The sequence below is a fragment of the Corticium candelabrum genome, chromosome 5 (genome assembly GCF_963422355.1).
Source record: "Corticium candelabrum chromosome 5, ooCorCand1.1, whole genome shotgun sequence".
NCBI lineage: Eukaryota > Metazoa > Porifera > Homoscleromorpha > Homosclerophorida > Plakinidae > Corticium > Corticium candelabrum.
The window spans coordinates 1,774,651-1,790,050 of NC_085089.1; the positions used below are offsets into that span (position 1 = coordinate 1,774,651).

General features: G+C 40.3%; 2 protein-coding genes across 3 annotated transcripts; both read right to left on the reverse strand.

Annotated features, from left to right (window-relative positions):
• Positions 1-1,556: 1,556 nt before the first annotated feature.
• Positions 1,557-4,411, reverse strand: LOC134180175 (hepatitis A virus cellular receptor 1-like). The gene is made up of 4 exons (XM_062647268.1): positions 4,346-4,411; positions 3,011-3,445; positions 2,034-2,951; positions 1,557-1,982 (listed from the first exon to the last, which is right to left on the reverse strand). Exons 1-4 carry the CDS (start codon positions 4,407-4,409, stop codon positions 1,639-1,641), a joined length of 1,761 nt encoding a protein of 586 aa, XP_062503252.1. The 5' UTR covers positions 4,410-4,411; the 3' UTR covers positions 1,557-1,638.
• Positions 4,412-5,887: 1,476 nt separating this feature from the next.
• Positions 5,888-15,006, reverse strand: LOC134180446 (hepatitis A virus cellular receptor 1-like). 2 transcript variants are annotated; one of them, XM_062647595.1, is made up of 4 exons: positions 14,939-15,006; positions 11,437-11,856; positions 6,403-7,230; positions 5,888-6,345 (listed from the first exon to the last, which is right to left on the reverse strand). In XM_062647595.1, the coding sequence occupies exons 1-4, from the start codon at positions 15,000-15,002 to the stop codon at positions 6,011-6,013; spliced, it is 1,647 nt and encodes a 548-aa protein (XP_062503579.1). In that variant the 5' UTR covers positions 15,003-15,006; the 3' UTR covers positions 5,888-6,010. The 2 variants fall into 2 exon arrangements, with proteins under 2 accessions (XP_062503579.1, XP_062503580.1); XM_062647596.1 differs by lacking the exons at positions 5,888-6,345; positions 6,403-7,230 and adding exons at positions 10,235-10,615; positions 10,673-11,368.
• Positions 15,007-15,400: the final 394 nt, after the last annotated feature.

Here is a 15,400-nt window from a genome sequence, read left to right on the forward strand (position 1 = left end):
ATATATATATATATATATATATATATATATATAAAGGAACGCTTTTGTCTTCCAAAAGGGTAAAGAAAGAGAAAGAAATAGAAAAAAATCCATCTCTCCAAATGATGTAAACATAATGACTTTTACCGGATAGTAGAATTTACAACTATTTTTATGTGCCTCGGAATTCTAATACTTTGCTCGCGTCCTCCCTGTACTTGATTTCTCTCGTTCAAGATCAATACTTATTAAACTGCAGCCCACTGATTAAACTGCAGCCCACTGACGTAAAGAAAGATAATTCGCACGCTGTTCAGTCAGCTAAAAGCAACTGCATTGGGTTTCCTTATGTTTCGAATGTTCATTAGTGCAGTGATTCTCAACGGGTTTTTAATTAAAGTAATTCTTATTCAAATTGTATTTCTGTTGATGGTCTGAGTTGTTCAACACAAACATTAAGTTTGAAAGGAATTGAATGTTATCTTCATGTAACACCAGAGCTCCGATTATTTGAAATTGGCCAATAAGCATGGACATATCTGATCACTACTTCTACAAATGTGCAGTTTTTGAAGTAAAACTGCATATAAAAAATTGTATTAGTCGTGGAAGTATTTTGAAATGGTTTTAATAGTTGATATTAATATCCCCATCTATACTAGTTATTTGGATGTCACTTTGGCTGTAAAGTGCTATAATGAATTACAATGTCTTCAAGTGGCTAGTAGAGATGGCTTTCAATCATAATAGTTCTAATTCAAATTGTATTACTATTGATGATATAATTTGTTCAACACAAATATTAAGTTTGAAAGTAATTGAATTTTATCTTCATGTAACACTAGTGCTCCGATTATTTGAAATTGGCCCATAAGTATGAACATAACTGATCATGCACTCTTTTTCTGCAAATGTGCAGTTTTTGAAGTAAAATGCACATACAAACCTGTACTAGTCGTGAAAATATTTAAAATAGTTTGAATATTTAATATTAATATCTCCATCTATAAATATAGTTACATCTTTGGATGTCACTTTGACTGCTAGTATATTACAATACATGTCTTCAAGTGGCTGATATAGAAATGGCTTATAATTACAATGGTTGTAATTTAAATCGTATTTCTAGTGATGACATGCATCATAACATTGAGCGATCTTTCGTGTGAAGCCAACTGTGGTGTGAGCACCCGAAGTCTCACAGTTACGTCACAACCGATACTGCTTACGGCCCAAGTCAAAGGGCAGGTACTCATATATACTCCTAAGTCGATATCAAAAGGAGGGGCTGGTTGCGCGAGACCACACACACACACACACACACACACACACACACACACACACACACACACACACACACACACACACACACACACACACACACACACACACACACACACACACACACACACACACACACACATGCACACACACACACACACACACACACACACACATGCACACACACACACACACACACACACACACACGCACACACACACACACACACACACACACACACACACACACACACACACACACACACACACACACAATCAGAATAAGTATTACTGGTTTTATATTACGGCATTGCTAACACAGTGATGTAAAAATCGTAACACATGTAACTGCTAGTTGCTACCCCATGCAGCATGCACGTCACATGTTGTAAATGACGTTCTCTGACTCACGTGCCGTCGGTCTCTCTAACAGATCTGCTGATTGATAGAGTGTAATAATCTTGCCAGATCTCGAATCTTTACGAGACGCAGCCATTGAAAAATTTTCAGTCATCAGATTTCGCAAAGCATTGGTACTATACAGTGGATTCAACTGCATATCGTCTGATGTCTTTACATCCATTGTATTTGACGCGTTGCTCTCTTTATGTTTCCTATTTAATGAAATTGCTGTAAGTTCCACGTCATTTGCCCACCAACTTTTAGTGAAGAAAACCCTTGAAATTGTAGAATTAACTACAACACCGTTTTCATATGATTTGTCTAAATATTATAGAACAGAATCAGATAATAATAAAAAAAACAATTGAATACCTGCCACATGTTCATGTGATCGAATTGTTTTAGCATCCGACTTTCCTGCTCTTCTTCTCCAGAAAACAAAGACAGAAATTACAGACACGATTAAAACAATAACTCCAATTGCAGCACCAACTGCTGCGTATATTGTGGTGTTTGAAGAACTCGATTTTGCTTCATTTGCTATTATATTCACGTTTAGATTTGCAGTCGGTTGCGTCGTTGTTTCACGAGTTTTTGTTGACGTTGACTGGAAGGAATTGGTGGCCCTAGAAATTTGTGTTGTGTGTATTTGTGACTCGAATTTACGTTTCGTGACCACAGCCTTTGTAAAACCACGAGGCAAGACAGGCAACGAAGGTGTTGAACGAATCGGTGTAGAAAGAGCGTCATTAGCGCGAGCAGTCGTTGTTCTTGACATACGGGTTGTTGCTCTTGTAGTCTTTCTGGATGACGCAGACATAGTTGTGGTGGGCAGTTGTGTGCTGACTTCAATAGTGTTGGGACGTGAAACAGTTGTGCCAAGTGATGTAGATCGCGTTGCAATTGACGCAGACGAAAAAGTGGTGGTAGGCAATTGTGTGATACCTTTTGACAATAAAATAGGTTTTGATGTTGAACTGGATTGCGTTAAAAGTGAGGCAGACATAGTAGTTGTGGTAGGCAGTTGTGTACTGGCTTCATCAGTGGTTGGTTGTGGTTCAGTTGTTGGTACTGACGTAGTAGCTTGTGTTGTGCTTGATTCAGACTTAGAAACTGTAGTAAACACTAACTGTGTGCTGCCTTCAGCAGTAGTCGGTGATACAACAGTCGTTGCTACTGACGTCGATTGCGTTGTAATTGAGGCAGACGTGGTGGGATTTCTGGTTGTAGAACGATACGTAGTGGCTGCAACAGTGGTTGACGGTGCGGTAGATATTTGCACTGAAGATACTAGGAAACAGCAAGATTTCTCTCTGTTTTACAATACAATAATTAGTACAAGTTTATACCAATAGTAGTAGAAGGGTTGGTAGTCGGGGCTGATGTTTCACAAACGTAGTAATACTCATCATCATCATCATCACACTCCTTATAGTCCCATTTACCGTTTTTACGACGCATTCTTACGCATTCGTCGTCGTCGTCGTCGTCGTCGCGTCGCCGTCGTCGCCGATCTTTATTCCAAAGTTTGTATGAAATATTTGTACCATCACTCCAAACTTTGCTTGACCTATCTTTGTTTATTCCAATCCAAACGTTCTCCCTGTTGTTGCTTCCTTCTATGTCATACACCAGAGTATTTTCACTGAATGACCCGATAGATACGAGATGTCCGCCTCTCTTGACACAATCAGCTTCAGCATTATTCCACGTTTTCTTCGTATTGAAACGGCGATAGCAACTACTTCCACTGAGAGTCCATCCTGACGAACAACTTGAAACTTCTACTCACAAACTGTACTACAACGATAAAACAAGCAATCCTACACGCGCTATAGCGTGTCTAGATAAACCGGCTAGGTCTTCAAGAAGATAGTCTGTGCCAACGGATGCTTAAACCTCGTCCCAAACTCGCTTTTTTCTGGCCTCGAGTTTTCGTCAACACTATAGTAAATTTATAGAGCTGAAAGTTAGATAACGATTACAATTCTTTCTAAATCTGCAGATCTTGCTACTTTTCGTATCTTTAGTGCAAACATCTACAGCACCGTCAACTACTATTGCAGCCACTACGAATCGTTCTACAACAAGAAAACCCACCACATCTACCTCAATTACAACGCAATCGACGTCGACTGTTGTAGTACCGACTACTGCCGAAGGCAGGATGTAACGTTACGTTTTTCAATTACAGCCTTTAATTTTTTAATACCATTGCGCGGACTTCTGGAAACGTTTTTTGATTAATCTCCCGTCTACGGAGACCCATACCGCACTCTATAGATAATGTGTGCATGGATCACAATCAAATGTGACGCAATGACACACGTTCGCATGGGGTATACGCGGGCATGCTCTAGGATCTCTAGTTTCTTGTTTGCTGTCGCTATTGTAAACGGACTATCAGCAGTTGCCACGACTATATAGTTCTCAGGTAGCTTTCTATTTGTCTATAGAGCTCAAAACAGCAACGCTACTCAAAGAGGTGCGTCACGTGAAAGACAACACAATGGCGTGCAAGTCGCGCAGCAGAAACACATAATATGGGATTGCAGATATTACAAATTCTAGAGCGGCAAATTCGTACCACCTAACTTGACAGTTTTGCCGTTGTACGTGATACAGACCTGTAGTTTCCCCGCACAATCATGCAATACGTATATACACGTACAAATGTGACTAACCAGACAACGTGAGTAGAGTAAAAGCAACCAAGAAAACCAGAGCGTTTGCAGCCGGAGAATTCATGATTTCTTCCACATGCTAATTACAAAATCACGTGATCGTGTATTTAAGTAAATTAATTTAAAATCGACTAGTGTAAATATAATTTAGCTAATGATGAAATTACGTGGCAATGTCAACATCTAACAATCAATTGACTAGCTGTACAGAGGCTACAAAAATGCAAATACATACAACATCTAGCCTAACACGTAAGTGTACATTTTGTTATATTATTAATTAACCGAGGAGTAACACCTCTGTAAACGGACGAGCAATTGAAATGCGGTGCATGCATGTGCTCGTTGTTATATGAACTTAATTCGTGTGGCAGTCGGTGTGATTGTGTTTTGCATGCTATCGAACATCTATCAATTGTCAACAGTCGCACATGCAAGTCACTTCTCGAATATTTCATTGGCTCTGAGTAATGAGATTCAAAGTGCATGGAGGAACGCTTTGTAACCAAAGTTTGCAGCAGATGGTTTAGCACATAGTGCTTATTCATTGTTCAATTATCGATTCATTCAGTAGTTTACTAATTACTGATTTAATTAATAATGCAGCCTTCAATTTACATTCTTTCTAAATCAAGGGCACCTCAACAAAGACAACAACATGCAAGTACTGAATGTTCACACTGACCACGGTTCTTATATTTTGAGTCTCTCTCTATATGTCGATAAATCATAAATTGTTACAGTCCTAACAAGTTCAATTGAGGAACTAGCAAAGACTCTGCAACATATTAGATGTCAAACCAGACTACTGCAAAGCTGGTATTCATTTCCCACATGTTGTTTTAGCTACCCGAATTCAAGAAGTATGCGTCTTTGTTCTGCTATGTGCCTAGCTAGAGCATCCTTGCTGCGGCTCGGCTGCAAGAATTGGAACGAATAACTTCTCGTCTCACACAAAATCATAACATCTAGCATTGACATGACATAATATTTGGCCTTTAGGAAATAAGAAAGTGTCTGCTCTAACCTCTTGACATCATCTTCTAGACAAAGTAATGTAAAGAGAGCTAGCCTCACCTAGACCACTTATAATCCGGTCCAGTGGATCGATAATATAATTTACAATTCGTAATTTTTAATTAAGCGTATATTGTTTATCTGCTGACAGACCAACGTTTATTTACAACAATGAAGAAGCACTACTAGTAGTACTAAAGTAGACTCGTGACGAGTCTCGCCAAAGATTGAACATCAGGGAATGATGAAAACGCGGCAAGCCGGACTAGGTTACGTACAGCACAACTGTTGCACATGACTGGCACCTGCTAGTTAACTCGAAGAGCCCGAGAAAGGGGATAGATACATTGACATCTCGGATTGATGACATCACACTAGCGATACCAATTTATTAGAGAACCAATATCTAAGAGACATATCGATATCTGGTCGTCGTTAAATTTTCGATACATCATTTCTAGATACCATTGTCCCCACACGCACGCACGCACGCACACGCACACACACAGATAACAATAACACGAGTGTATTTTACAAAATCAAAACATATTGCTGATTTAATTTTATCTCTAACGTCATTGCTAACACAATGACGTAAAATCGTAACACGTACATGTGACTGCTAGTTGTACCCCATGCAGCAGCACGTCACATATTGTAAATGACGTTCTCTGACTCACGTGCCGTCGGTCTCTCCAACTGATCTGCTGATTGATAGAGTATATTAATTTTGTCAGATCTTGAATCTTTATGAGACGCAGCCGTTGAGAAGTCTTCAGTTATCGGATTTCGCGTGCTATATAGTTGATTCAACTGCATATCGTCTGATGTCTTTACATTTATTGTATTTGACGCGTTTCTTTTTCCATGTCGTCTATTTGATGAAGTTGCTGTAAGTTCCAAGTCATCCGCCCACCCACTTTTAGTAAAGAAAACGCCTGAAATTGTAGAATTAACTACAATACCGTTTGCATATGATTTGTCTAAATATTATAAAACAGAATCAGATGATAATAAATGTAAAAAAGACAATCTAATACCTGCCACATGTTCTTGTGATTGAATTGTTTTAAAACCCGACTTTCCTTCTCTTCTTCTCCAGAAGAGAAAGACAGAAATTACAGACACGATTAAAACAATAACTACAATTGCAGCACCAACTGCTGCGTACATTGTGGTGTTTGAAGAACTCGATCTTGCTTCATTTGCTATTATATGCACGTTTAGATTTGCAGTCGGTTGTGTCGTTGTCTCAGGAGTTGTGGCTGACGTTGACTGGATGGAATTGCTGACCCTAGAAATTTGTGTTGTGTGTATTTGTGACGTGAATTTACGTTCCGTGACCATAGCCTCTGTAGAACGACGAGGCAAAACAGTCAACAAAGGTGTTGAGCTAATTGGTGCAGAAAGAGCGTCACTAGCGCGAGCAGTCGTTGTTCTTGACATACGGGTTGTTGCTTTTGTAGCCTTTCTGGATGACGCAAGCGTAGAAGTTGTAGTGGGCAGTTGTGTGCTGACTTCAACAGTGTTGGGACGTGAAACAGTTGTGGGCATTGATGTAGATCGCGTTGCAACTGACACAGACGTAGAAGTGGTGGTAGGCAATTGTGTGCTGCCTTCAGCAGTAGCTGACAATGATACGGTTGTCGGTGCTGACGTAGATTGCGTTGTTATCGGAGAAGACGTGGAAACTGTAGTAAACACCAACTGTGTGCTGCCTTCAGCAGTAGTCGGTGATACAACAGTCGTTGCTACTGACGTCGATTGCGTTGTAATTGAGGCAGACGTGGTGGGATTTCTGGTTGTAGAACGATTCGTAGTGGCTGCAACAGTGGTTGACTGTGCGGTAGATATTTGCACTGAAGATACTAGGAAACAGCAAGATTTCTCTCTACTTTACAATACAATAATTAGTACAAGTTTATACCAATAGTAGTAGGAGGGTTGGTAGTCGGGGCTGATGTTTCACAAACGTAGTAATACTTATCATCATCATCATCACACTCCTTATAGTCCCATTTACCGTTTTTACCACGCATTCTTACGCATTCGTCGTAGTCGCGTCGTCGTCGTCGTCGATCATCGTTATCCCAACGTTTGTATAAAATATTTGTACCATCACTCCAAAGATTTTTTGACTTATTTATATTTATTCCAATCCAAACGTTCTCCCTGTTGTCGCTTCCTTCTATGTCATACACCAGAGTATTTTCACTGAATGACCCGATAGATACGAGATGTCCGCCTTTCCTGACACAATCAGCTTCAGCATGAACCCACGTTTTCTTCGTATTGAAACGGCGATAGCAACTACTTCCACTGAGAGTCCATCCTGACGAACAACTTGAAACTTCTACTCACAAACTGTATTACAACGATAAAACAACCAATCCTACACGCGCTATAGCGTGTTTAGATAAACCGGCTAGGTTTTCAAGAAGATAGTCTGTGCCAACGTATGCTTAAACCTCGTCCCAAACTCGCTTTTTTCTGGCCTCGAGTTTGCGTCAACACTATAGTAAATTTATAGAGCTGAACGTTAGATGGCGATTACAATTCTTTCTAAATCTGCAGATCTTGCTACTTTTCGTATCTTTAGTGCAAACATCTACAGCACCGTCAACTACTATTGCAGCCACTACGAATCGTTCTACAGCAAGAAAACCCACCACATCTGCCTCAATTACAACTCAATCGACGTCGACTGTTGTAGTACCGACTACTGCTGAAGGCAGGATGTAACGTTACGTTTTTCAATTACAGCCTTTAATTTTTAATAGCATTGCGCGGACTTCTGGAAACGTTTTTTGATTAATCTCCCGTCTACGGAGACCCATATCGCACTCTATAGATAATGTGTGCATGGATACACAATCAAATGTGACGCAATGACACACGTTCGCATGGGGTATACGCGGGCATGCTCTAGGATCTCTAGTTTCTTGTTTGCTGTCGCTATTGTAAACAGACTATCAGCAGTTGCCACGACTATATAGTTCTCAGGTAGCTTTCTATTTGTCTATAGAGCTCAAAACAGCAACGCTACTCAAAGAGGTGCGTCACGTGAAAGACAACACAATGGCGTGCAAGTCGCGCAGCAGAAACACATAATATGGGATTGCAGATATTACAAATTCTAGAGCGGCAAATTCGTACCACCTAACTTGACAGTTTTGCCGTTGTACGTGATACAGACCTGTAGTTTCGCCGCACAATCATGCAATACGTATATACACGTACAAATGTGACTAACCAGACAACGTGAGTAGAGTAAAAGCAACCAAGAAAACCAGAGCGTTTGCAGCCGGAGAATTCATGATTTCTTTCACATGCTAATTACAAAATCACGTGATCGTCTATTTAATTAAATTAATTTAAAATCGACTGGCGTAAATATAATTCAGCTAATGATGAAATTACGTGGCAATGTCAACATCTAACAATCAATTGACTAGCTGTACAGAGGCTACAAAAATGCAAATACATACGACATCTAGCCTAACTCGTAGTGTACATTTCGTTATATTATTAATTAACCGAGGAGTAACACCTCTGTAAACGGACGAACAATTGAAATGCAGTGCATGCATGCGTTCGTTGTTATATGAACTTAATTCGTGTGCCAGTCTGTGTGATTGTGTTTTGCATGCTATCGAACATCTATCAATTGTCAACAGTCGCACATGTAAGTCACTTCTCGAATATTTCATTGGCTCTGAGTAATGAGATTCAAAGTGCATGAAGGAACGCTTTGTAACCAAAATTTGCAGCAGATGGTTTAGCACATAGTGCTTATTCATTGATCAATTATCGATTCATTCAGTAGTTTACTAATTACTGATTTAATTAATAACGCAGCCTTCAATTTACATTCTTTCTAAATCAAGGGCATCTCAACAAAGACAACAACATGCAAGTACTGAATGTCCACACTGACCACGGTTCTTATATTTTGAGCCTCTATATGTCGATAAATCATAAATTATTACAGTCCTAACAAGTTCAATTGAGAAACTATCAAAGACTCTGCAACATATTGGATGTCAGACCAGACTACTGTAAAGCTGGTATTCATTTCCCACATGTTGTTTTAGATACCCGACTTCAAGAAGTATGCGTCTTTGTTCTGCTATGTGCCTAGCTAGAGCATCCTTGCTGCGGCTCGGCTGCAAAAAATTGGAACGAATAACTTCTCGTCTCACACAAAATCATAACATCTAGCATTGACATGACATAATATTTGGCCTTTAGGAAATAAGAAAGTGTCTGCTCTAACCTCTTCACATCATCTTCTAGACAAAGTAATGTAAAGAGAGCTAGCCTCACCTAGACCACTTATAATCCGGTCCAGTGGATCGATAATATAATTTACAATTCGTAATTTTTAATTAAGCGTATATTGTTTATCTGGTGACAGACCAACGTTTATTTACAACAATGAAGAAGCACTACTAGTAGTACTAAAGTAGACTCGTGACGAGTCTCGCCAAAGATTGAACGTCCGGGAATGATGAAAGCGCGGCAAGCCGGACTAGGTTACGTACAGAACAACTGTTGCACATGACTGGCACCTGCTAGTTAACTCGAAGAGCCCGAGAAAGGGGATAGATACATTGACATCTCGGATTGATGACATCACACTAGCGATACCAATTTATTAGAGAACCAATATGTAAGAGACATATCGATATCTGGTCGTCGTTAATTAAATTTTCGATACATCATTTTTAGACATCATTGTCCCCACACGCACGCACGCACGCACACGCACACACACAGATAACAATAACACGAGTGTATTTTACAAAATCAAAACATATTGCTGATTTAATTTTATCTCTAACGTCATTGCTAACACAATGACGTAAAATCGTAACACGTACATGTGACTGCTAGTTGTACCCCATGCAGCAGCACGTCACATATTGTAAATGACGTTCTCTGACTCACGTGCCGTCGGTCTCTCCAACTGATCTGCTGATTGATAGAGTATATTAATTTTGTCAGATCTTGAATCTTTATGAGACGCAGCCGTTGAGAAGTCTTCAGTTATCGGATTTCGCGTGCTATATAGTTGATTCAACTGCATATCGTCTGATGTCTTTACATTTTTTGTATTTGACGCGTTTCTTTTTCCATGTCGTCTATTTGATGAAGTTGCTGTAAGTTCCAAGTCATCCGCCCACCCACTTTTAGTAAAGAAAACGCCTGAAATTGTAGAATTAACTACAATACCGTTTGCATATGATTTGTCTAAATATTATAAAACAGAATCAGATGATAATAAATGTAAAAAAGACAATCTAATACCTGCCACATGTTCTTGTGATTGAATTGTTTTAAAACCCGACTTTCCTTCTCTTCTTCTCCAGAAGAGAAAGACAGAAATTGCAGACACGATTAAAACAATAACTACAATTGCAGCACCAACTGCTGCGTACATTGTGGTGTTTGAAGAACTCGATCTTGCTTTATTTGCTTCAGTCTGTTGTGTCGTTGTCTCAGGAGTTGTGGCTGACGTTGACTGGATGGAATTGCTGACCCTAGAAATTTGTGTTGTGTGTATTTGTGACGTGAATTTACGTTCCGTGACCATAGCCTCTGTAGAACGACGAGGCAAAACAGTCAACAAAGGTGTTGAGCTAATTGGTGCAGAAAGAGCGTCACTAGCGCCAGTAGTCGTTGTTCTTGACATACGGGTTGTTGCTTTTGTAGCCTTTCTGGATGACGCAAGCGTAGAAGTTGTAGTGGGCAGTTGTGTGCTGACTTCAACAGTGTTGGGACGTGAAACAGTTGTGGGCATTGATGTAGATCGCGTTGCAACTGACACAGACGTAGAAATGGTGGTAGGCAATTGTGTGCTGCCTTCAGCAGTAGTTGACAATGATACGGTTGTTGGTGCTGACGTAGATTGCGTTGTAATTGAGGCAGACGTGGTGGGATTTCTGGTTGTAGAACGATCCGTAGTGGCTGCAACAGTGGTTGACTGTGCGGTAGACATTTGCACTGAAGATAATAGGAAACAGCAAGATTTCTCTCTACTCTACAATACAATAATTAGTACAAGTTCATACCAATAGTAGTAGGAGGGTTGGTTGTCGGGACGAGTGTTTCACAAACGTAATAATACACATTTGTACAGTCTTGATAGTGCCACCAACTGTTGGTAAACATTCTTGAGCAATCTTTGTCGTCAAGTGGTCGTTGTCGTCGTCGTCGTGGATTGATATCCCAATGCGTATATGAAATATCTGTACCATCACTCCAAAATTTGCTTGACCTATCTTTGTTTATTCCAATCCAAACGATCTTGCTGTTGTTGCTTCCTTCTATGTCATACACTAGAGTATTTTCAAGTGCTGACCCAATAGATACGAGATGTCCGCCTCTCTTGACACAATCAGCTTCAGCATTATCCCACGTTTTCTTCGTATTGAAACGGCGATAGCAACTACTTCCACTGAGAGTCCATCCTGACGAACAACTTGAAACTTCTACTCACAAATTGTGTTACAACGGTGAAGCAACCAATCCTACACGAAATGTTTTCTGATCTAGCGCTAATCAGTGCGCATGCATGTGCATAGGAAATAAGATAATCGTTTCTGTCGTTGGTGTCGTTGTTCCACAAGAAACCGACACATTATAGAGATGTAGGCGTCAGAGAGAGGTGTAATCGCCATCAATTAAATCTTGAAAATAGACTTAGAAGAGCCCTCTATCTAGGAACGTACTGCATGCTGCTTAGGCAAAAACTTAATTCGAAAACCAGTATTGAACAAGGTTGGGGATGCGTTGGCTGTATCGACTCGAGACTATCCTCTTGTTCTCGGTAAGACTTACAGCCGATAGACACGTTACAGCTTTGTTTCTCTCGAAAACTGCTGCTTGTTTGCGCGTAATCTATATACGGAGAAGGACAACTCAGACAATAGAAGACTTAAAAAGAACTATTTATAGTCTGTGCATGCCTAGACAATCAGATTCAGTGCATGCACACGGGTATACGTGAATGTCTCTAGGATCTCTAAAGTTTCTTGTTTGTGATCGCAATTTGCTAGCAAACTATCAGCAGTTGCAACGAACAGCTCTCGAGTAGCTTTCTACTGGTTGAAAGCTCAAAGAGGTACATCACGTGAAGCGCAATCTTGCAAGTCGCAGCAGAAACACATGTCTATATAGATCACTAGTACAAGATTGCAAATACTTACACATCGCAACAAATTTTTAGCCGCGAAACGGTAACAACTAATCGATCTCCGCTCTACCTACGCAATACAGACTCTCCCCAGCACAATCATGCATGCAATACGTAGAAATGCACAAATGTGACTAACCAGGCAACGTGTGTAGAGTGAGAGCAACCAAGATAACCAGAGCGTTTGCTGCCGCCGGACTCATGACTCTTAACTCTCAGATGCAGTACAATCACATGATCGTCTATTTAGAGGCTAGAGTTCTGATCATTAGTGTGATTGCAATGCAGCTAGTTATGAAATATCGTGACAGAGTTAACACATGCATAACAATCAAATGCCCCACACCATCGTCTATCTAAAGAATGGAGTACTAATCATTAGTGTGATTGCAATGCAGCTAATTATGAAATATCGTGACAGAGTTAACACATGCATAACAATCAAATGCCCCACACCATCGTCTATCTAAAGAATGGAGTACTAATCATTAGTGTGATTGCAATGCAGCTAATTATGAAATCTCGTGACAAAGTTAACACATGCATAACAATCAAATGCCTTTATAGAAGCTCCGGAAATGCTACTTGTTTTAAATACATACAACATCTAGGTTAATTAATTAATTAGCACGTAGTATACATTTATGTAATTTTAGTAACTCGAGTCGAACCTCTGTAATAATAAACGGACAATCGAAATGCAGCGCATGCGCTCATTCTTATCACTGGTGTCAATTAGCTTGCCAGTCGGTGTAATAGTGATTTGCATGCTATCGAATCGCTACCTAACTAAGTGTCGACATCTCACTTGGCAGTCAATGTGGTCAGCCCCCTTCCTACTCAATTCACCGGCGTAGCGTCGGGGGGGGGGGGGGAGGCTGGGGAGGCTGGGGAGGCTGGGGAGGCTGGGGAGGCTATAGCATTTTGGGCGTGTCATTTCGCTTCAAGCCAAAACTATCATTTTAAGTTACTAAACAGTGACAGTCCTCTTAATCTCAGAGTAGTTACTTCTAATATGTTGATGATCGACGACGACGCTAACTATATCTCTGTGACAATACACATCATAATTTCAGTATGATAAAACCAGTGTCAAGAAGTAGTGGACACCAAAGGAGAATGGAATTTCCTGCGGCTCCGCTACCTAATGATTTGCTTGCACTCCACGGTACTTTCTCCACAGGTGTATTCTATCTATTAATTAAAAACTATAGCTAGACCTATATTGCTCGCTAGATTACGAAATGCTGAAATTGGTCAACGTCGTTTGCACTGAATTGGTCTTCTAGATTCTATTGTCATGGAGATGCCATTTAATTTTGACGATCGCAGCAAGCCATGAAAACCTCTTTGGCACAGACGGTAACCGTGTTTCCACTCTTTTAGACGCACACTGACGGTACTCAGTCCCACAGTTTATTTGTAACCTGAACTTGATACTAATTTACTTAGATGTCTACAAACTGCAAGGTAGAAAGTAGAAAATGGGCGTGGTTTTGTGAGAAAGATGGGCGTGGTTTGCTGCCTGATTTAGCAGCCCCCAAACTTAACGACAATCATTAGCGTTAACGTGTTACCCCGTGCGCATGTGCAAGGGATAAAGTAATCGTTGTTCTCGTTGTTCACAATAAATTATACACATCAGATCAAAAACAGAGTTATAATCGCCATCCAAACATTCAGCTCTATAAATTTACTAGTGCATGCTGACGAAGACTCTGGAGACCAGAACAAAAGCGAGTTTTGGACGAGGTTTGAGCCTAAGGTGGTACACGAGATCTAGCTAGACTACCTACTTGTTTTTGGTAAAGACATAGCGGATAGATACGTTAACGTTACAGCCTAGCTTTCCTTGAAAATTATTGAGCGGCCTGTTTTTGCTTCTGCAAACGTTTTTTGGCCTCTACGGAGACGCGTCAACGTAGACAACTCTGACTAAAATGACACACCTATAAATGCACTCTAGATAATGTATGCATGCATAGACATGCAATCAAATGCAGTAGCACATGTGCGCATGGGATCTACGCGTGCTATATATATGAGCTCTAGTTTCTTGTTTTCTGTCGCTATTGTAGACGAGCTATCAGCAGTTGCAACAATCTGGCTCTCAAAATAACTTTCTAATTGTTTAGAGCTCAAAACAGCGGGCTACCCCAAGGGGAACCTCACGTGATAAAGACAGCACAATCGTGCAATTTGCAGCAGAAACACATGCTGTTGTTATCTATTACAGGATTGCAAATACATGTACTACAAATTCTTTAGCCGCAATCTCGTACCACATAACTTGACACTTTCGCCGTTATACGTAATACAGACGTATAGATCCCAGCACAACATGCAATACGTAGACAAGCACAAATATTGTGACTAACCAGACAACGTGTGTAGAGTAAGAACAACCAAGAAAACCAGAGCGTTTGCTGCCGTCGAACTCATGATATCTTCCACATGCTAATTACATAAAATCACGCGATCGTCTAATTAAAGAATCGATTAGTGTAAATTAATTAATGCAATTCATGCAAGAAGCACGTGGCAAATGTCACTAAAGAACAGCTAGTCTAGTGTCAAACTAGATCAGTAAAACGGCTGTTTTCCGTTTCTCACATGTTGTTGTACGTACCCGAGTTTAGGAGCCATGCGAATTTGTCTCGATGCGCGTTATTTCTCGTACATTTTGTTCAGCCAAGGAAATTGCCGAGTTGAACTACGAAGATGATCGAACAATTAGTACAAATATACAATCAGTACAATACGCTCAACCACCAGCATCAAAGTTTTTGTATGTTGTATACGAACAATCCCGTCTTTGATACAAACGGTCCCGTATGCGG